The sequence below is a fragment of the Hemiscyllium ocellatum genome, chromosome 45 (assembly GCF_020745735.1).
Source record: "Hemiscyllium ocellatum isolate sHemOce1 chromosome 45, sHemOce1.pat.X.cur, whole genome shotgun sequence".
Lineage (NCBI taxonomy): Eukaryota > Metazoa > Chordata > Chondrichthyes > Orectolobiformes > Hemiscylliidae > Hemiscyllium > Hemiscyllium ocellatum.
In genome coordinates, this window is record NC_083445.1 from 9,909,220 (window position 1) to 9,932,505 (window position 23,286).

Consider the following 23,286-nt stretch of genomic DNA (forward strand, 5'->3'; position numbering starts at 1 on the left):
AGGGATCTTGGTGTCCATGTACACAGATCTCTGAAAGTTGCCACCCAGGTAAATAGTGCTGTGAGGAAGGCATATGGTGTACTGGGCTTTATTGGCAGAGGAATTGAGTTCCGGAGTCCTGAGGTCATGTTGCAGTTGTATAAGACTCTGGTGCGGCCTCATCTGGAGTATTGTGTGCAGTTTTGGTCGCCATACTATAGGAAGGATGTGGAAGCTTTAGAACGAGTGCAGAGGAGGTTTACCAGGATGTTGCCTGGAATGGTAGGAAAATCTTATGAGGAAAGGCTGAGGCACTTGGGGCTGTTCTCATTGGAGAAGAGAAGGTTTAGGGGAGATCTGATAGAAGTGTATAAGATCATTAGGGGTTTAGATAGGGTAGATACTAAGAACCTTTTACCGCTAATGGAGTCAGGTGTTACTAGGGGACATAGCTTTAAATTAAGGGGTGGTAGGTATAGGACAGATGTTAGGGGTAGATTCTTCACACAGCGGGTTGTGAGTTCATGGAATGCCCTGCCCGTATCAGTGGTGAACTCTCCTTCTATATGGTCATTTAAGCGGGCATTGGATAGGCATTTGGAAGTTATTGGGCTAGTATAGGTTAGGTAGGATTCGGTCGGCGCAACATCGAGGGCCGAAGGGCCTGTACTGTGCTGTATCCTTCTATGTTCTATGTTCTAAAAGACCTGCATTTAAGTAGCTGCCTGCATGGTGTCTGGTTGCAAAATGTTTTGGGACCTCCTGTAAAGCAGCGACATGATTGCCACACAGGAAACAATGTTGGGGGTAAGTGTTCGACATGGAGTGGGATTTTGAGATACAGGTCAGCCATGAACTGATGACACAGGGTGTTGGGGCCAAATGGCCTCCTCCAGTTCCTTTCACCAGCCCAAATGATTGGCTCTGAATTTCCTCAGTGCTGTCCTATTCTCAGCAGCAGAGTGGAGCAAACTCTGTAAAAACTGGCCTTTTGTGGGTATATTGCTCTCTGTTCCTATCGATGTGTTCGGGTTCATGATGGACTGCCCAGGATGAGACAAGGTCTGTCTTCAACCTTCACTTTCTTTCTAATCCAGTTTATCACATATTCAAGCTAGATGCTGCAACCCATGGTGTTTATCCATCAGGCTCTAATCTTCACTGTCATATTAATGAAAGACTATTCCATGAGAAGGATAAGACCGAAGTTTGATCAACCTTGAATGGACTGGATGGAGGAGATAGGGACAAACTATTCCCATTGGTAAAAGAATCAAGAATGAAAGGGTGTAGATTTAAAGTAATTTGCAAAAGAAGCAAGGGTGAAATGAGAAAACAATCTTTTTCCCTTAGTGATTAGTTAGGGTCTAAAATGCACGTTGTGTTGGAGACAGGTCCAATTGAAGCATGAAAGGGCACTGGATAATAATGCGCAGGAGTTTGGGGAGAAAACGGGAGATTAGGAACAGGAAATGATGCTCAATTGAAGAGCCAATACAGGCTCAATCGGCTGAATGGCCACCTTCTGTCCCATTGGACTTCTGTGATTCTACCTAGTGCTAGCTGCTTTCCTCCACATGCTTCTCTGCACACGTTTCTAACATTCTAGACTTTAGGCTCCTGCCTGGCTCAATGTGTGTCTCTCTTCCTCCTTTAACTCCACCCACACTGTGCTATTTAAACACAGTGAGAAGCAGCTCTGCGACACCTTCACAAGGTGGATCCAGGATCTGAAAGCCCTTAACAACTGGTGGGAGAGATGCTATCTGGTAATTGGAAGTACAGGATGAGAAAGAAGGAAACTCTCATCATATATCTTCACATCATTGTCGAAGATGTGAAGCCAAAACCATATGATTCATAGGAGAGAGTGATGCCTCCTGAGTTATATTGACACTGAAAACATGAAGGAAGTCCTGATTTAAAAGTAAATTGTGGGGAAAAGCTGAGAAATGGTGATCTCGCTCGTGCTGTCCTTCCTTTGTTGACCTGCATAAAGTTCACTTATCTTACTCCATCTTTATGTCTACCTTGATGACCCAGTTTGGCCCCACTCTGACATAACATTACAATGCTCATGCAGACTGTCAGCAAAGTCCTTTTGCTGAATTAGATGGGACAAATGCACTATCGGCTGTGGGTCATTTAAATAATTGAATGGAAAATCATATTCCAAGGCTATGCACTCCAGTGCATGTAACCTTCATCTATTTCAGTGTTACAAGGTCATCCAGTATGTCCAGGAGAATAGGAAACAGTCAAGGGTTGTTGTGTGCAGTGACATTACAAACACATTTTTCAAAGTGATATTGATGTTGCTCTGAGCAATAACTGGAGGAGCCCATAGCCCAGACCGATCAGATTGGAGGTTTCCGGGATTAACTGGAGTCATTCTCCAAGCTGGTCTTCTACCTACGCCCAATGCCGCACTTTGCTTCACCATTGTTGTCTACGGTTTGCAAGCTGTGCTGGATCATAGGGTCCAGAAAATCTCACATTTCTATGGCGCCTTCCATGACAGGATGGCACGTTGCCACCAATGAAGTGCAAACCCTAATGTAACATGAGAAACTGAGAGATAACTCATGCACAGCAAGCTCCCATAATCTGTGAGATAGACAAAAAGGAGGCATTCGCCCTATCATTTCCATGCTGCTTCAGCTGGAGTTGCCTACCCCTATCCCATTCCTTAACCCGACAACTTCCGATACATTTTTCTTTGGAGAGCCTTGTCTGATTCCCTGTACATGAGGTTTTGCTATCTGAATTGTCTGTGACAAAGAACTCCTATCACTTGCTGCACGAAAGCATTTTTTTTAACTTTCCCTGTTATTCTTCAATGAGAAGGTGAAAAATAGGGCTAAGATAGGCTTTCACTTGTCTTCAACACCTATTTGCATTCAACACCGATCTATTATCATCTGGTGGCTTCTGTTTCATAGGTTAAATAATGTTGGAGAACCAGCGTTTTTTGTTTTAAAGGAAGTTTTCCCTTCCCTGTTTTTGTTCTGCAGCAAGACTCAGAGCCTTTTCTGTGGTAACAGAAAATTGATTTTAAGGTGCACTTGGGGCTGCATCTGTATTTGGCTGTGGTTTATGCCAAAGCAAAATGCTCATCGCCTTTTAAACTCACAATATAACTCATAGCATTCACTCATTGTTTTCCATTAGAAAAATATGGTTACAACTCACTGGGTGAGTGCACTGGCAATCAAGCCCTGCTATTTCCATAGTTGTCACCAAAGTTAAAAGAAGTTACCAAACTACTCAAAAGTCCCCAGTTTACCTGACTGATAGACTCAGGTTATTATAAAACATGGACTGTATTGGTGGAGGGTTGTAACCTTACTCTGGGACAAGAGTCCTGAATTTAAGTACCACTTTGCTTCAAAGGTGTGTAGTAACGTCTTTGAATGGGTTGATTAGAAAAGATCGAGTTAAAAATCACACAACAGCAGGTTATAGTCCAACATGTTCATATGGAAGCACTAGCTTTCGGAGCGCTGCTCCTTCATCAGGAAACTAGTGGGGCAGGATCATAAGACAAATGATCCTATCCCACTAGTTACCTGATGAAGGAACAGCACTGTGAAAGCTAGTGCTTCCAAATGAACATGTTGGACTATAATCTGGTGTTGTGTGATTTTTAACTTTGTCCACCCCAGTCCAACTCCACATCAGAAAAGATCCAAACACTGGTAAACAAATATGAACTGTTGACATATACTTCAACTAACTAAGACTCTAACTCCCCTCTATATTCCCCTACATGCACATACAGACAGACACAGGCAAGCAATAAAAAAAATTGGTATGATGGATGGAGGTGATAAAATTGTCAATCAAAGAGTTCAAGGTACCAGTCCTCAGGATTTGATAAATGTGAGCCTAGCTAGAAACACCAACATCCTGGAAATGAATATTTTTTAAAAAGAGAAGTTGTAATTGCATTCAAATTTATTCAGAGAAGGTTCGCTTGATTGATTTCTGAGATGATTAGGTTACATCACAAGGAGAGGCCAAACTGGCCTGGTCTGTGTGGAAGACTGTGAGGTGATCTTATTGAAACAACAAGATCCTAAGGGGATTTGATAGGGTGCATTCTGAAGGATGATTCTCTTTGTGGCAAGGAGTAGGATTAGGGAGCACTCTTTAAAAATAAGTGGTCTCCCCATTAACTCAGGAAGCGAGGGAGAATATATTTCCCTCAAGAAATGCTCTTTCCCATAGAGTGGTGGAGTGGTGGGGTGGAGACGAGGTCTTTGAATATTTTGATAGCAGAAATAGATATGCTCTTGAAGGGTAGTAGCAGAGCATATTCAAGTGACCAATGGCCTATTCTTGCTCCTAATTCTAATGTTCATATATTCAGGGCTCAGTACGAGAAGGAAAAACAAAGCTGATATTCCTGTGAGGTACCAAGGGAGTGCTGCATTGCTGAATAGGCCCTCTGTTAGAAACATGTGAATGTGGGGCTTGATCTGCTCAGTCAGCTGTAAGGGAGTTATCTTGGATGATCTAATAGCTACCCCTCAACTAGGCAAATGGTGATGGAGCAATAATATCACTATTTAGTACTCAGAACCCTAGATTAATTATTTGGGCATATGGGTTTAAATCCCACCAGAATAGATGGTGAAATTTGAATTCAATAAAAGTCGAGAATTAAAAGTCTGATGGTAACCAGTGTCATCAAAGTCCATCTGGGTCACTAATGCCCTTTAGGGAAGGGAATCTGCCATCCTAACCTAGTCTGGCCTCCATGTAACTGCAGACCCATAGAACACTTGGTTGACTCTTAACTGCCCTCCAAGATGTCAACAAATGCAATGCCTACATCCCATGAAGCAATAAGAAAAAACTGACATCACATAAACAGGGTATCTGAGCATTAGCACTTTGCCATTTGTGGGATCTTGCTGTGCATGCACAGGCTGCCACATTTCCTGTGCTGCTGTAGCAGTGACTGCATTTGGATAAAGTATCTCACTGGCTTTCCTGCAGTTGAGAAAAGCAAGTCTTTCTTTGGTCATAGGGAGTAATGAACATGTGTGGAGCACTTCCTATTTCGGATGGTGGCCTTTTGTTGGTCATAGTGTCTACAAGATACTGCCGTGATAGTTCGGGGTCATTCTCTCCCCTACACCCACCTTCCTGCAGATAAAGGGCTATTCAGGGGCAATACTGTCCTATTCCCATGCAAACTGAGGAGGCTCTGTTTTCAAGGCACCATAAGGATTGATAGTTCAGCATGTACCATCATGGGCTCTCAGCCTGTGGGCTAATGCGTGGCCTCTCCCTGAAAGCTACCCAGGGCAGGATGAATTAAACCAGTAAACTCACTCATGGCAGTTTGCCACTTTATAGGCTGGGACTGAGGGCCCCGGTCGGAAATTCTGTGGAGTTCAGAGACAATTGAAAGTGATATCTCGCCATGAAGCACTTTGGAACATGAGTTGCAGTGTGATTGAATTCAAACTGAATATACCGACTGTCTGGCCAGATAATATTCATTCCTCCAAGGACAGAGAAAAGAACAATAAAAAGATAAATTCCAAATTCCTTACCGCCAGCACAGATTTATATTCTATTAAACTCAGAGATCATGAAATGCTGCTCAGCTTTGTTCATCATTATTTAAGAATTCCAGCCTTGAATTTTAGCATCTGCCAAAATATGAGCATCTGATCATCCTGAAATTCCTCTTTGTAGGAATTGTGACCCATTGACAAGGAGTGAAGGGAGGAATATGCTCCATGCAGTTATTGACCATCCTGTCATCATGTTATAGGGATGGTTTGGCCATGGATCACTGGGTAGATATTCTTGCCTTGGAGTCAGAAGGCTATGGGCTCAAGTCTGACTCCAGAATCCAATTTGTGCTTGCAGGCCCAGTGCAGCACTGTAGGAGTGCAGCACTGTTGGAGATATTGTCTTTCCTGTGGGACATAACACCAATGTCGTGAGTGTTTGATCAGGTTGATGTGAGAGGTCCAATGGCATAATTTCGAAGAGGAAAGTAGTGTTATTCCTGCCATAGAATGGTTACAGCACAGACAGAGGCCCTTCAGCTCATCGTGTCTGCTTGCTCTCCAAAGGAGCTGTTCATCCATCACCATTTCCCTGACTTTCCCCACATAGCTCTACATGTTTTTCAGGTAACAATCCAATTCCCTTTTGAGCACTTTGATATCTCTCCCACATTCAAAGGCAGTGGATTCCAGTTCCTGATCACCCACTACATGACTAGGCAAAAGTGAGGAATGCAGATGCTGGGTATCAGAGTCTAGATTAGAGTGGTGCTGGAAATCGACGTTTTGGGCAAAAGCCCTTCATCAGGAAACTCACTAGGTGAAGCAGTTTCTCCTTTTAGCCTATCATCAACATCAACCAGCACCATTTTGTCATTACTGTTCACAGGTGAGCTTGCTGTGTGCAAATTGGCTGTCATGATTCTGATAACACAACAGTGATGAAGCTTCAAACATATTTTATTGCCTGTAGTGCCTGAGGCTACAATTTGACCAGACTTCCTTACCTCTTGGACGGTGGGAACTTTGAGTAGCTCCATCTGGGAGAGCCATTGCAGCCTTGTTTAATGCTTCCTCCTCCAAGAGGCAGCAGATCCCTCAACACCACGTGGAGGTGGCCACCAGATTACATTGGCAAATCTCCACCTGAAAAGCCAGTGAAACCGGTCAATCATAGCGAGCCTGTCAGTACAGAAGGAGACCACTCGGCCCATCGTGCCTGCACCAGTTCTTCAAAGGAACATCATTACCTAATGCTGACCTCCTACTTTTGCTCCAAATAAAACATACTTGATCTGACTCATTCTGTGCAACTCAAAACCAGGGCTCGGTCATCCATTTGCCCAACATCTCCCAAGTGGGAGACAAAGGGATTTGAACTTGTGGCCCTATGTATCAGGCCAGAGGGCCATCAATGAAGCCAAAGAGAACACTGATGGGTATATAATTCCCTGCAGGCAAATCTGTGCTTGAGCTGTCCATTGTACCCATGAGCGGTTGGGATCTTCAAGGCTTTTGATGTGCAGGGTGTTGCTTTGCTTTTCTATAAAAGGTGGATTGCTGGGTGCATTCCAGAGGGTGAATTCCAACAACATGTTCTTTCCACTGCTCCATAAACCACACAGAGCGATTAAATATAACTTTTTCCAGAAGCAACCAAGATTTCTGTTGCAGCTTCTAGCAACCACTGGCAGATTCACACTGATGATTCTATTTTCAGTGTAGGGTGTTTTATTTACTGTATTCTCCCCAGGTGGCACTTCTATGTTGCTCCAGATGTACCTGGGAAGAAAGGGAGTGAGCACCAAATAGGAAAGAAATAAAATGAGAGGCAGGTAGGGAAAGGCAAAGGTGGTAGAAGGGAGAAAGGTGAGGGACGCAGGGCAAGGCAGGGAAGGGTAGAGCGGGGTGGAGGGGAGGCAGGCAAAGAATGAAACTGGGAGATGAGCGAAGTGTAAAACAGGGACAGAAGAATGTTGAACAAAAGCATGGAACCAGACTGAACCGAAAACAGAAAGTTCAGTCTGAGTTGTACCTGCACAGATTGAAAGAAAGCAAACATTTCAAGTGCAATGATCTTTCTTTGTTCCTACAGATACTAGGAGACCTTGCTGAGTTTCTTCAGCATTTTCAGTTTTTACTTTAGTCTCCATCACCCACAGGAGTTTGTCTTTATTCATAGGGCCAGGCTGTTTGGCTTTAAAATCCCTATTCCTTACACTGACTATGTACAGTTTACTTTACCATAGGGTCTTCATTTAATCTCTGACAAAATGAGGATCTGCTCTATCACTGGGGCCTTACGAACTGCAGATCTGTAACATTGCCTGTCACTGCCCATGCCTCAATTCAGACTCTCGCCCACATCTTCTCTCCTCTGCACTTTACTATTTCAATCCCCAGTCAGTATTCCATATCCCATCCTGCACATTCATTCAAAACTCTGGTCTCTGGAGCAGCAATTGCACTAACTCCTATTCTCGCATCATCCCTGTGCTCACTCACTGATTTTGTCTCTCTAAAGTGACAGGACCGTGACTCTGAGAATGCTACCTTCGGTTTGCAAATCACTCAGCCTCTCCTCCTACTTTTTGTAACTCCCTTCAGTCTCTGTGCCCACCCTGTGCCCACCCTGTGCCCACCCAGAACTCTGCACATCTCCAATTCCAGCCTCTTGCTCGTTCCTGATTTTCCTCACTCCACCAGAGGCAGTGGTGGCTCCAAAGTTCCATCCGTAAAAGTAAAGAGAATCTCACATTTTTGTAGTGCCTTTCACCACCTCAGGATGTTGCAAATTGCTTTGAAGGCAGTGTGGTCACTTTTCATGTTGAAGTTCTCAGCCTATTACTCCTTTCTCCATGCACCCCTTGAAACCTACTTCTTACAGCAAGCTTCTGCTCACCCTTCCCAGTATCATTTCCTGTGGTGAAGTCACTTCCTGTTCTTTTTCTCAGAGGTAGTAGATGGGGTCTAACTCAATGTGTTTCGGAAGTGACTTCACCACCGGAAATGACATCACCACATGAAATGACATCACCAATTCAAAGAAACCAAAACATATAGATAGAAAGCAGGAATTATCAGCAGTGCTTTGCCTGAGGCTCGCTGAAGATATTACCTAGTAGGGTGACAAAACATCTGGAAATGAACCTTCCAGCTCAGCAAACAAGCCACATTCAGATCCCAACCCAATCTAGTCCCACCTGCCAGCACCCGGCCCATATCCCTCCAAACCCTTCCGATTCATATACCCATTCAAATGCCTTTTAAATGTTGCAATTGTACCATCCTCCACCACTTCCTCTGGCAGCCCATTCCACACACGCACCACCCTCTGCGTAAAAATGTTGCCCCTTAGGTCTCTTATATACTTTTTCCCTCTCTACCCTAAACCTATTCTCACGAGTTCTGGACTGCCCCACCCCAGGGAAAAGACCTTGTCTATTTACCCTTTCCATGCCCCTGATGATTTTATAAACCTCAATAAGGTCACCCCTCGACCTCCAACACTCCAACGAAAAGAGTTATAGCCTATTCAACCTCTCCTGATACCTCAAATCCTCCAACCCTGGCAACATCCTTGTAAATCTTTTCTGAACCCTTTCAAGTTTCACGGCATCTTTCCGAGAGGAAAGAGACCAGAATTGCACGCAATATTCCAACAGTGGCCTAACCAATGTCCTGTACAACCGCAACATGACCTCCCAACTCCTGTACTCAATACTCTGACCCATAAAGCAAAGTGTACCAAACACCTTCTTCACTGTCCTATCTACCTGCAACTCCACTTTCAAGGAGCAATGAACCTGCACTCCAGGGTTTCTTTGTTCAGCAACACTTCCTAGGACCTTACCTATTAAGTGTATAAGTCCTGCTAAGATTTGCTTTCCCAAAATGCAGCACCTAGCATTTATCTAAATTAAACTCCATCTGCCACTCCTCAGTCCATTGGCCCATCTGATCAAGATCCCATTGTAATCCAAGAAAATCTTCTTCGCTGTCCACTACACCTCCAATTTTGGTGTCATCTGGAAACATACTAACTATACCTCTTAAGCTCACATTCAGGGGTTCAAGATAGACTGGTTGAGAAGAAGGCATAGTCAAGAATTATCGTCAGGCTTATTCTTAAATGTTGCACTTACTAATAAACTTCATACTAAATATTTATGGCAAAATGGTCATCTTATACCAGGCTCTAACTGATAGTTACATTAGATAATAACCAATCTGTCTTCTCTGAGTATTCATGTCAAGGTGCTCCGTGTGTCTCTTTCAGAGAATTACACATTGCAGAGTTTGTTACACATTGTTCTATCTCTGCCCACACTGGGGTATTCGTACCCAGTGATGTGCAGCTCCAGGACATCACTGAAGATTGCTCCAGCATTCTATTACCCTTGTACAACAGATAGAGTTAGGATCCAGATCTTTAAGGGGCTGAATGGTCTCTGGCTGTTTTCATATTCCAGAATGAGGTTGCTGTGAGGTGGCTTTCTAGTTGGAACCTTTGTTAACAGTGTAAATTACTGAGGAGACCAGGCAAAGTCTGTGTCCAATCAGGACGCCATAGGTTCCAGTCTCTGATGTCTATTTGCCCATCTCTGTTGCCTGGGACCTCCCAGTTGGTTGGGCCGAATGGGTGAGTTGGTGACGGGCTGGATTGGCATGTTCAGGGCTTCGTGTCTGATGTGTTGATTGTTCTATTTCCAGGTATGACATCACCCACTTCCTTAAAGAAGTCAACGAAACATGAGTTTGGCAGTGGAACACCTTCACAAACAGTCTCCTCGCGGATGGCATTCACCCATCACCCATTGCCCGTGATAGCAGGTACCAGACCAGGTGAGGGGAAGCCTCAGGTTAAATCTTCAGGATCGCCCTGCAGGCAGTGCAGTGAGCCCATTTTAGCTTCTGGACTGTGTTGCATCTTGAATTGTGACTGTAGTCTCCCCATGCACCGAGATGGGAAAAAGGGAAAGTGCTCAGCTGGCAGCTTGGATGCTCTGTACAATAGCTGGCATCTGCGACTGAATAGCGTCAGGATAAGGGGCACAGCATTCATGTCCTGGCTTGGTGCATTACTCTGGGTGGCCCACAGTGAAGGAAAACCCCTTAAATGTGGAAGGGGCTTTAAATAAGAGAAAGTTTGCTCAGTAGAATGGGGCCTCGGGTTTCAAACGTGGGTATTACACTGACCTCACTTGCGCAGCAGTGGCAAGATAGTGCTTCAGGTCAGGCGAGTGAGTAAGGAAACAGGAGGTGGCATTGTCAGTTCCTCCTGGAGCCTGGCTCCCAGTGCCAGCCGCAGAGGCCTGGCAAAATGGCATCAATCCACCCCTCCTCCTGATTGCCTTGGGAACACCTGAGACAGGAGAGAGAGAGAGAAGAAATGTTTCTAACTCCTTCCAGCGTATTGAGTTAGTGTTGAACGGGAGTCTGAGTGGATTCTGGTGCATCTGCACAAATGGAGTAAACAATCCTGATTATTTAGTCAACTATCGGTGGATGACCTTTGGGATCCTCAGCTTTTCACCAAGCTTCTTGGACTCGCAATTATGTCAGGAGTTTTTTTTTACATAAATGTCTAGTAACATTAGCATGGCATGTCTAATAACATTGGCAGTGGTTAGCACTGCTGCCTCACAGTACCAGGGACCTGGGTTCGATTCCAGCTTCTGTCTATGTGGAGTTTGCACATTCTCCCCATTTCTCTGTAGGTTTCCTTCCGCAGTACAAAGATGTGCGGGTTAGGCAGATTGGACATGCTAAATTGCCTTTTGTGTCTAGGGATATGCAGGCTAGGTAGGTTAGCCATGGGAAATGTGGGGTTGCAGGGGTAGGGTGGGGAACTGGATCTGGGTGCTGTTCGGAGAGTTGGTGCAGACTCAATGAGTTGAACAGCCTCTTTCTGTGCTGTAGAGGTTCTGTAATTCTATGAGCGTTTCCTAATGCCTAATTTTTGATTGTGAACTTTTGCAAGGCAATGTCCACCTGAAGCTGTTGCTGCCCTCTTCATTGCTGGATACTCAGTTGAAGAGGTGTGGCTTCAGAGAAAAAAACAAGTTTGGCATGTCTTTCTGGGCAGTTTCCTCAACGGAATAAGGTGTACCCAGCGAAGGATAACCTTGAGGCGTGCCCTCCCTTCTGTCAAGCTAGTCTCCGATTGTTTGCTGAGGAAGTCCACTGCCACTTTTAAGAGCAACATGAGAATGGGTAGCTCTGTTGGCAGATGCCCAATGTTTCCATCCACTTTACATGGGGTACATGAGGTCCACTAGGCGGTTCCTGTGTGCCACACTGAACTGACTGATTGGGGCAGTTTTGTGGCATGGGTTTGACAGAAAGAGGGAGAAGGTGAGACCATCCACCAGGCCTCAGTGAGGCCTAGAGTTGAATGGGCGAGAGTTATTCATTTTGTTTCATTCTGCGTGCGTTTACCGCGGATGTTGTTCATGAAATGCTGACTGCCTTGTCTCTGCATCTTTCTCTGCATTTTTTTCCTGTTTTTGAAAAACGCAGGGAGCCCTCGAGCACCGGCCTCCGCTATCCATTTCCCGCCGTCCTCCATCATCCAGCAGCCAAGCCCCTACTTTACCCACCCAACTATCCGCTACCATCACCATGCTAGCCAAGACCCTCTGAAGGAGTTTGTCCAGCTGATCTGCTCCGACAGTTCCAGTCAGGCCACAGGACAGGTGGGGTACCTGAATGTAAGGCTCCAGCTTTTACTCTGCTGCTTCCTATTGTTCTGTTTCCGATTTGAGAAAAAACATGCTTCTAGACATTAGTGGTCGAGCCATCAAATGTAGTCGCTTGTTTCCTCCTCTGGCACTTAAAGTGTGAGTCCCCCACCCCTGCCTCAACCCTTCACTCAGACCTTTTTGACTTAGTTTGGCATTTGGCACATTTATCGTTAGCATCTCCCCCCTCCCCAGGTCTATGTTGTGGACACCAGCCAGTGTGTAGTATTGAGCTACACCAGACCATGGATTGGGTGGAGTGAGATTAACCAGCAAATGCTCCAATTGGGCACAGCCATCTCCCATTGGCCTACCACCCATGCTACATTGATACTTGGGCAGCCAACTCCTGACCCCATTTGAAAGACCAGTGGAGTCATCCATATTGGGGTTATGGATGGCCCCACTGGCCCGAGTCTCACCTGGTTCCCCGGATTTTCTCCACACAATGGGAAGCGCCATCTTTGCTCACTCCTTGTCCAGATTAACATGTGGGCAGTGGGCATTCAGGGGAAAGTGTGGACTGCAGATGCTGGAGACCAGAGTTGAAAAATGTGGTGCTGGAAAAGCACAGCAGGCCAGGCAGCATCCGAGGAACAGGAGAATCGACGTTTCGGGTATAAGCCTGAAGAAGGGCTAATGCCTGAAACGTCGATTCTCCTGTTCCTCGGATGCTGCCTGGCCTGCTGCGCTTTTCCAGCACCACACTTTTCAACAGTGGGCATTCAGGTAAGGTAAGAGGGGTTGGGCCAGAGTGCCAACACAAGTCTGCACCTTTGGGCACCACACCAAACAAAGACCGAACCTAATTGCAGCCCCTTCATCGGACTGTCCTGCTTCTCTCCAAATCCTAAAAAAAGGCCATTGAAAATTTCCCATCACCTGATGTCAAGCCTTGACCCAAGTGAACATGTAAACTGGGAGTAGGAGGAGACCATTCAGCCCCTCAAACCTGCCATGCCATTTAATAAGATCATGACTGATCTGGTTGTAACCTTCAATTCACATTCCTGCCTAGCTCTGATAATCTATCACACCCCTCACTTAATAAGGACCTATCTACCTCTGCCTTGAAAATATTCAAGGACTCTACTTCCACCATGTTTTCAGAAAGACTCACAGCCCTCTGAGAGTATAATTTTGCTTCATTTCTGTCTTAAATGGGTATGCTTATTTTTAAACAGTACCACTTGTTCTTATTTCTCCCATCAGAAGGAACATTACCTCCACATCTGTCAAAGGTCCCTCAGTCATATATGTTTCAATCAAATTGCTTCTTAATCTCCTAAATTTAAGTGGATCCAAACCTAGTTTGCCCAACCTTTCCTCATCAGACAACCCATTTCTTCTCGGTATTAGACAGGTAAACCTCCTCTCACGTGGAGATACCTGAATCTCATTTCCAATGGTGTGATTGATCCACAAAGGTGCCATATGAGCAGGATGGGATCTGAAAGTGCAATGGTAGTGTCTCTACCTGTGAGCCAGGAGTCCATGTCACATCTGCTCCAGAGGTGTGTACTAACATCTCTGATCAGGTGTATTTGGAAAATAACCTGCATCGTGAAAGGAATGTTGTAACTGCGCTCAATGCAACAGAATCAGGAAATGTTTCTGCTTCCACGGCAACACAGAAAGAGGAAGTCACTCTTATGTGGTGCAGAACCGGTAACTCCAAAGGTGGGGTAATATCAAGAGCAATTGTCTCCACAACCTGGAGTTAACACAATAGGAGGAGACAGGTCTGGCCCCAGAGGAAGGCTGGGCAAACAATAAACAAAGATGCTCCATTCTTTGATGCTGATGCTAGCTGCCTCACCAGCCTCATTAATGACAAGGACTTGATCCATTGCATATTTGGGCAGGTCACTTCTGCCTTCATTATGTTGACTCATTAACTCAGCGTTCTCATCCTTTGAGTCCGAGCCTTACACTGTATCAAGAGAGATGTCAACTTTCTCTCTCTCTCTCTCACCCTATCCACCAGTGTTTCTGAGTCCCATCTACTGCAGGTAAGCTGGCCAACCCGCATACTTACACCCACCCTTGTCCCCTTCTTCTGTGAGCACACTCGCTCTTTGCTGGGAGCACCATAATGCTAGCCTTTTGGGGCTCGGTTTTCCAGAAACATCAATATATAACACCCATGTGTCAGTTACCCAGCTTCCTGATCAAGATGCAGAGCACACGGGGGCCTGGACTACTGGGTTGGCATGTTTTATTCACTGGGTACCATGATTAGTCACTACTGCATGAAACCCTAAATATCAGCACACTTCCAGCAATAGAGAAAGTGAACTAATTGAGTACATCATCAAAAGGACTTAGAAAGGGAGACTCACTCTTTAAAGCTAGCTTATTTGCTTAAGTTCTTTGTGGAAAGATCTTTATGCACTGCCCTTTTAAGATATTTGCTATTGCTGCCTTTTACGCAAATGATACTAATAATTTCTTTACTTCCTGTTAGCAAAGAGCAAATTTGTTAGGAATGTCTTGTTTGTATTTTCTGCTGCAATGTTCTCAGTATTCTTGTCTCCTCGTGTCTGGAAGACCTCAGTCATCTTGTTATGATCTGGGTTATCCTTTGGCCATTCTTATAACCTAGGCAGGGGATCATGGGCAATTTGTCTTGGAGAGCAGCTTTCCCTGTATTAGCTCCTCCCTATGCATTTCCAGATTTCCAGCTAGGATTAATGGTCCCCATAGTAACCCGAATGGAATGTTCTACCATGTCCTGGTTGGGCTAGGGATTAGATCCCAGCTCTTCCTACGCCAGAGGCTCAATGGTGCTCATTAATTAAGAGGGTTTGAAATGACTTGCATCAATATGCAGCCACTGCAGTGCAGATGGTAGTATCTCTACCTCTCAGCTAGGAGACCCAGGTTCAAGTCCCACCTGCTCCTGAGGTGTATTAAGACACGACTGAATGAAACTGTCGAACTTGTGTAAATGACAGCGTTGAGCTCCAATCCCAAGCAGGTCTGGTAACTCACAGTGCCTACCCTCCAGCTAGAATCTCTGGGTTCATGTCCTACTCCAGAATTTGTTTGCCTTGGGAGAAGTGTTTGTGATGTCAATCAACAGGCTGCTAGTGCCTTTTGAAAGAGGAAAACGGCTGTGAATGCCTCACCAGTTTGAGAAACTAAAGCTGCCTTAACAAAATCTGGCACCAGTTTTGAAAATACAAAAGTCACCATCATGTCATATTTGCCAAAGCTATCTCATCTCCCCTTTTGCCCTCTTAATTTCCCTCTTACGTGTACTCCTATTGCCTACTATTCTTCTAGGAATTCACCTGATCCCTGCTGTATATACCTGACATATGCTTCCCTCTTTTTCTTGATCAATTTCTGTATTTGTCCAGCATTCCCTACACCTACCTGCCTTGCCCTTCACGATAACAGAGACATACTGAACCTTGATTCTCATTATTTCAGTTTTGAAGGCTTCCCACTTTCCAGCCATTCCTTTACCTGTGAGTATCCTATCCCAGTCAACCTTTGAAAGTTCTTGCCACATTGAAACCCATCTTGTTTACTAACGAACCTTAGGTATGGCAATCTACCATCCTTACCAATCTTTTTTTAATTAATTAATTCTTGGATGTGGGCATTGTTGGCTGGCCAGCATTTATTGTTTGTCCCTAGTTGCCCTGTGAGAAGGTGGGGGTGAACTGCCACCTTGAGCCACTGCAGTCTATATTCTGCAAGGTAGACCTGCAATGCTCTGAGAGAAGAAATTCCAGCCGCCACATGTGACTGCAGACCCCCACAATGTGGCCTGTCAAGTTACTTGCCATCTGCCCAGCGAACCACTCAATTCAAGTGCAATTAGCAATGGGTAATGAATGTTGGCTTCACCAGTGAAACAAACATCCCATGAAACAATGAAGGAAGGAAACTGGTGCTTTTAACGTACGTCCTTACTGGGTCTGGCCTATGTGTGACTCCAGTCCCACACCAACATGAAGTGACCTAGAAAACATCCGGTAGGACAGGCCAACCAGCATTGGCACTAAATGCCATCTTTGACAATAGACAATAGGTGCAGGAGTAGGCCATTCTGCCCTTCGAGCCTGCCCCACCATTCAATATGATCATGGCTGATCATCCTTAATCAGTATCCTGTTCCTGCCGTATCTCTATAACCCTTGATTCCACTATCCTTGAGAGCTCTTTCCAACTCTTTCTTAAATGAAACCAGAGACTGGGCCTCCACTGCCCTCTGGGGTAGAGCATTCCACACAGCCACCACTCTCTGGGTGAAGAAGTTTCTCCTCATCTCTGTCCTAAATGGTCTACCCCATATTTTTAAGCTGTGTCCTCTGGTTCGGCACTCACCCATCAGCGGAAACATGTTTCCTGCCTCCAGAGTGTCCAATCCTTTAATAATCTTATATGTCTCAATCAGATCCTCTCTCAGTCTTCTAAACTCAAGGGTATACAAGCCTAGCTGCTCCAGTCTTTCAGTGTAAGGAATCCCACAATTCCGGGAATTGACCTCGTGAACCTACGCTGCACTCCTTCAATAGCCAGAATGTCTTTCCTCAAATTTGGAGACCAGAACTGCACACAGTACTCCAGGTGTGGTCTCACCAGGGCCCTGTACAGCTGCAGAAGAACCTCTTTGCTTCTATACTTAACCCCTCTTGTTATGAAGGCCAGCATACTATTAGCCTTTTCCACTACCTGCTGTACCTGAATGCTTACCTTCATTGACTGGTGTACAAGAACACCCAGATCTCTTTGTACTGCCCCTTTACCCAAATTGATTCCATTTAGGTAGTAATCTGCCTGACTGTTCTTGCCACCAAAGTGGATAACCATACATTTATCCACATTAAACTGCATCTGCCATGCATCTGACCACTCACCTAACTTGTCCAGGTCACCCTGTAATCTCCTAACATCCTCATCACATTTCACCCTGCCACTCAGCTTAGTATCATCATCAAATTTACTAATATTATTACTAATACCATCTTCTATATCATTAACATATATTGTAAAAAGCTGTGGTCCCAGTACTAATCCTGCGATACCCCACTGGTCTCCGCCTGCCATTCTGAAATGGAGCCGTTTATCACTACTCTTTATTTCCTATCAGCCAACCAACTTTCTTGGTGCCCATATCAAAAATGAGCCAAATTATTACAGCAAGCCTTTTTCCCAGTGCTAGCCAGATGCATAAGAGAGACTGTGGACTTGGATACAGAGTGATCCACAAGGAGGATGCTGAGGGGGAAGAGAGAGAGAGGGATAATGTGAGTTGGAGTAGGGGGATTTGGGAAAAAAGTTAGCATTCATATTCAGCGGGTAATAGAGAAGGCAAGTGGAATGTTGTCCTTTATTTCAAATGATATAGAGTAAAGAAATAAAAATGTCCTGTAAAACTATACAAGGCACACCTGGAATACTGTTACAGTGTTGTGCTTCTTATCTAAGTAAAGATATCCGGCCATTGGAGGCAGTCCAAAGAAGATTACTTTGTATGGAGGCACTGTCTCATGCGGAGAGGTTGAGTCGGCTGGGCCTGTAATCATTGGAGTTTACAAGAATGAGAGGTGACCTTACTGAAATATACAAGATTTTTTGAGGACTTGACAGGGTAGATGTGGAGAGTTTGTTTCCACTTGTGGGAGAGTCTAGGACCTGAGGGCATCATCTCAGAGTAAAAAGTTATCCATCTAAGACAGAAACGAGGAGGAATTTCATCTCTCAGATGGTAGTGAATCCTTGGAATTCTTTATACAGGGGGCCGTAGCTGGGTCAAAATGTGATACTGGCATCAACCGATTTTTTATTCAGTAAGGAAATAAAGGATTATGGGGAAAAGGGAGGAAAGTGGAATTGAGGATTATCAGTTCAGATGCTATTTCATTGAATGGCGGGGCAGACTTGATGGGCCACATGACCCACATCAGCTCCAATGACGTCTGGCCTAAGGGAGACTGTGTTTGAAAGCAGGGCGAGAGGAAGACAACGTCGGCTTGGATGGCACACAGGGAAGTTGTGAGGAGCCGAGACACCTGGTGTAAGGGGAATGGGAGGCCGCCTGCAGATTTGGTTGAATGAAGCAGGAAGAGTCGATACCATGGAAGGCTCATGAACGCTGCAGGCTGGGCATAGTGAGGGATGCAAGAGGTGAGGGCATCTGGAGCCGCAGGCCATGACTTTGTGGATGAGCTCTGGTCCCTGGTGAACAAAAGTGGCAGACTCAAAACCTCGAGGTAACCACAGCATCACCTCCTAACAGGAAATGCATTGGCAAGAAACTCCCGAATATAATTAGTTCAGTGCAGTCACAGTGAGAGTAGAATGTTGTCAGGTTGACTAAGTGCAGCAGCTAATACTGAAGGCTCCTGCTAGACGCACAGATATTTTTCCCAAGACACTCCATTTTGGCGAGAAATTTCTATAAACTTCAGATTAAAATAGTTAATTGTTGTTCTGTGTGCCCTGTAATTATCCATTCAGCGATTCAGCACAACCAAGAATTAGCAGTCTAAAGAAAAATCGCTAATAGCAAACACATGCATTTAGGAGACCCAGTTTGTAGGTGGCAGGTACGTTAACTGCCGATGATTATGTTCCCTTTTCCAGACTGAAAGGGGCTCTCACTCACTTGACTGCACTGATATTTGTGTTCCACGAGCTCAGTCTATGCTGGTGGTATGGCGGTTCGACTGCTGGCTGAGATGATGAGAGTATGTCACAGTTCTATACGTCCTCTCAGTTTCTGTGGCCCACAAGTTAGTTCATCTCAACCCTGACCGGCCCTCGGACCATATTAGGGAGATCTGAAGATTCGGACAGACCTCCCCGCTCCTGGCCCACTGCCCTAATGAATCAGGCTATTCCGTGGAAAGGAGTCTAACACAGAAGAGATGATACATTAATCCCTATGCTCGTGTTTTTCATCACATTAACAGTGAGCATGAACCCAGAATCCACCAACAGCATTCAATGTTCCTGCTCGCAGAACCTGATAAAAAACGCAAGAAATAGGAGTAAGAGTAAACCATTTCACCCATTGACCATGCTCTGCTATTCAAAATGATCATTGTGAATCTTGAGGTCCAACTCCAGTTTCCTGCCTGCTCCCTGTAGCCTTAAATCTATTTGACAATGGAACATCCACAGCCCTCTGCGGTCGAGGATTCCAAATATTCATTACCCTTTTTTGAGTGAAGACAATTCTCCTCATCTCAGCTAAACTCCAGAGAAATATCAGTTTACTTAGTCTTTTATTATAACACAACCCTCTCAATCCAGGCACCAGTCATTCTATTACCTCCAACGCAATTTGATCCTTCCTTTAGTTTGGGGACAAAAGTTGCACACAGTATTCCAGATGTGGCCTCGGCAAAGTCCTGTACAACTGTAATACAATCATTACTCCTGTACTCCGATCTCCTTGCAATGAAGACCAATGGGCCATTTGTCTTGGGGCAGGCTTGATGAATGGTGGGCTCAAGCAAAGATTAAGGATTCAATCCCTTGACTACCTCCCCACCCTTCCAATCCATTATCAACCTTCAACCTCTCCTTGGATGAATCATCGAAGAGAACAAAACAAAACAAAGCACCTAGGGGAACCTTCGCCACTCCAGTTCCATTGTCTCCTGGTCAGCATTGAGTGTTAATGAGACTCATCAATGACAAATGCAATATTCTAGCTGCGCCCACAGCCCTAGGTTTTCTGAGGAACCTGGTGGACAGGCACCACAAAGGAACATAGAAACAGCAGTAGGCCATTCAGCCCCTTGGGTCTGTTCCACCATTCAACGAGATCATGGCTGATTTGTCACCTAACTTCATACACCTGTCTTTTGCCCATATCCCTTCATACCTTTGCTTAACAAAGATTTATCTATCTCAGATTTAAAATTAATAGCTAACCTAACATCCATCACTGTTTGTGGAAGAGAGTTCTAAACATCTACCACCCTTTATGTGTAGAAATACTTCATAACATCTCTCATGAATGGTCTGGCCCTAACTCTCAGACTATGCCCTCCTAATTCTAACATCCCCAACAAGTGGAAATAGTTTATTTTAACTATCCTGTCTTTTTCCGTTAATATCTTGAAGACTTTGATTCGATCTACCCTAAAACTATTTGGTAGCTGCATCTTTTCACTACTCTCTGGGGAAGACAGTTCCAAAGACCCATGACCCACTGAGAGGAAAAAAGTTTCATCTGCGCCTCCATCTTAAATGTGTGATGCTTTATTTTCAAACTCTGACCCCTCGATTCCGTCTCTCCCTTGAGGAGAAAATGCACCTTCCATCCTATTAAGTTGTCTCCAGATTTTATCTGTTCCAGAGAGTTTGGCTAATTGGAACAAGGACATTGGGAATTTTCATTTTATTCACTCATGGGATAAGGTTGTCACTGACTAGGCCATCATTTACTGTCCATCCCAGAGGGTTTTCATTTCTTTGTTGAGATTTCATTGCGATTGATGCAACTGAGTGGCTTGCTAGGCCATTTCAGAGGCCAGTGGAGAATCAACCACTTTGTTATGGGCCTGGAGTCACATGTAGACCAGACCAGCTGAAAATAGCACATTTCCTTCCCTGAAGGACATTAATGAGTCAGATGGGTTTCTCCCTTGACGATCGGCAATGACCACCAGTAGATTTTTAATTTTGTTTTAAATAGAATTCAAATTCCACCATCTGCCATGGTGGGATTTGAACTAGGTCCACAGAACATTAGCTGAGTGTCTGGATTAATAGTCTAGTGATACTATCACTAGGTCATCACCTCCTCATAAAATGGTGATCTCATAGAATCATAGAGCTTTTACAGCACAGTCCGAGGCCATTCAGTCCATTGTGCCTGTGCCAATCATCCTTGGGATTAATTGAGTGAATTCCAATTCTGCACACAAGATTCACAGTACAGCTAACTGAGGTTTGGATGCTTGTTACAGTTGTATAGATTGTCTTACTTTTCTTCCCTGGTTTCTGATACTATACATTTTCAGACGTGTTAATTGTATGGATTAAACACTGGAAAGAACGCATCAAAACAGGGAGTCTAACCGTCAGCACTGTTCTGAAAACAATGAAGGAACATACTTCTCACCTTCTTCTTAACCAAAATGTAGCAGTGCATGGGTTAAAGACCTGAATGAAATTCTCCTGGGAAACCTTTTAATAGACTCATTAACCTGTCTTTAATGAATAGGTTAACATCTGTGATGAATAAAAGACCAAGTGGAATTCAATGCAAATATCAAACAACCCAGAGAACTTATACCTCAAAATCACCATTCCCATTTTTCACTCATGTTGAATTTTCCAGAGAATGTACTGATGGGGGATTTTCAACCCCTTGCACCCTGAAGGATTGTAAAATTTGTTTTAGATTAATTCTGTGCTGTGTTTAAAAAAAAGTCCATCTGTGTTCGCTTCCATCAACATTTTGCCTGTGTCTGCATTTCCAGTCATGCTGCCCACTGCTGGCGGGGAAGTGCAAATTACCGTGTGACATGTTGACATAGGCAGTTTCCATTGTCGATGCAGATATCGGAATTTACATTTGAAAAATACAAACAGACATCACAATGTTTAGCTCAAAAATAGAAACAGAATTAAGTCTGCACAGGCCACTGCTCACCTTTAGCCCTTGCTTCCCTGAGTTAAGACTGCACATCACCCTGACTGTCAATATGAGACTGACTGTGTATAGCTCAGTGGGAAGCACTGTTTAAAGGAAGAGAGCAGTTTTCCCTTTTATTTATGTATTCACACCTTATGGGCATCACTGGCTAAGCAAGCATTTATTGCCCATTTCTAATCACCCACAGAAAGGTGTGGTATTTCTGAACTGCTGCTAATGTGTAGCTTTCAAGGTTTTGACCCACTCACAATGAAGGTACAATGATACAATTCCAAGTCAGGTCGGTGAATGACTCAGAAGGGATTATGGAGCTGGTGGTATTGCCACGCACTTGCTGCCCTTGTCTTACTAGGCGATACAACAGTGGAGCTACAACAATAACTTCTCCTTATAGAGTGCCTTTAACCTCATGAAACTTCCCAAGGTGTTTCATGGGAGTATTATGGAGCAAAGTATGACACTGAACAGTGTAAAACCAAATGACCAAAAGTTTGACCAAACTTAGGACTTTAAGGAGTATCCCAAAAGAGGCAGGCAGGATAGAGTGGAGGAGGGGGTAGGGAAAAAAACTCCAGAGCTTGGCACCTAAGTAACTGAATGTATGGCCACTGAGGGTGGAGCATTTGTATTTATTTATTTATTCATTCACAGCATGTGGGTGTCACTGGCTAGGCCAGCATTTATTTCCCATCCTTAATTGCCAAGAGTTAAGAATCGACCTTGTCAATCTAGGTCCAGAGTCAGACACCACGTTAGGATGACAGGTTTCCATCCATCAAGGGCATTAGTGACCTAGGTGGCTTTTTACAACAATCATCAATGGTTGCATGGTCGCGTTGAGGCTAGGTTTTTAATTTTACTCAAATTTCACCATCTGGCAGAGTGTGATTCTGAAGCCATGTCACCAAAGTATTAGGCCGGGTCACTGCATTACCCACCCAGTGACAATTCCATTGGGTCACCACTTCCTCATCCTTATTAAGGTCAGGGATACAGAACATATAGAAGCAGATTCTAGAGATATGGAGGAGTAAGGCCATGGGGTGATTAAGAAACAGGAAAGAGGACAGTTGAACTTGCGGTGCACGTGATATCGTAGTAGCCAAGTTTGAGAGTGACTAGACTGAATTACTGAACTACGTTGTGTGAGGGGTTTGAATGCATTGCCCTGTGTTTGTGAATGTGTTTAGATTGACTTAAACTTAACTTGACACATCATTGGACTCTGCACAGGTGCCTGACTGTGTCACCAGCAATTATCTTTTGGAGCACCCATTCTGAACTAAACCACTGACTGGAGGGGCACAGTGGTAATGTCCCTATCACTAAGTCAGGAGACCTGGAATCAAGTCCCACCTGCTGTAGAGGTGTGCTGTAAAACCTCTGAACAGGTTGATTG

The 23,286-nt window shown here is 44.5% G+C and overlaps 1 protein-coding gene across 1 annotated transcript in view; it reads left to right on the forward strand.

Moving 5' to 3' along the window:
* nfixb (nuclear factor I/Xb) overlaps nucleotides 1-23,286 on the forward strand; it is a 425,963-nt gene that overhangs the window by 345,584 nt on the left and 57,093 nt on the right. The window contains exons 8-9 of the mRNA XM_060855041.1: nucleotides 10,224-10,355; nucleotides 12,033-12,223. Coding sequence (XP_060711024.1) covers nucleotides 10,224-10,355; nucleotides 12,033-12,223 — 323 coding nt within the window. The remainder of the gene's footprint in view (nucleotides 1-10,223; nucleotides 10,356-12,032; nucleotides 12,224-23,286) is intronic.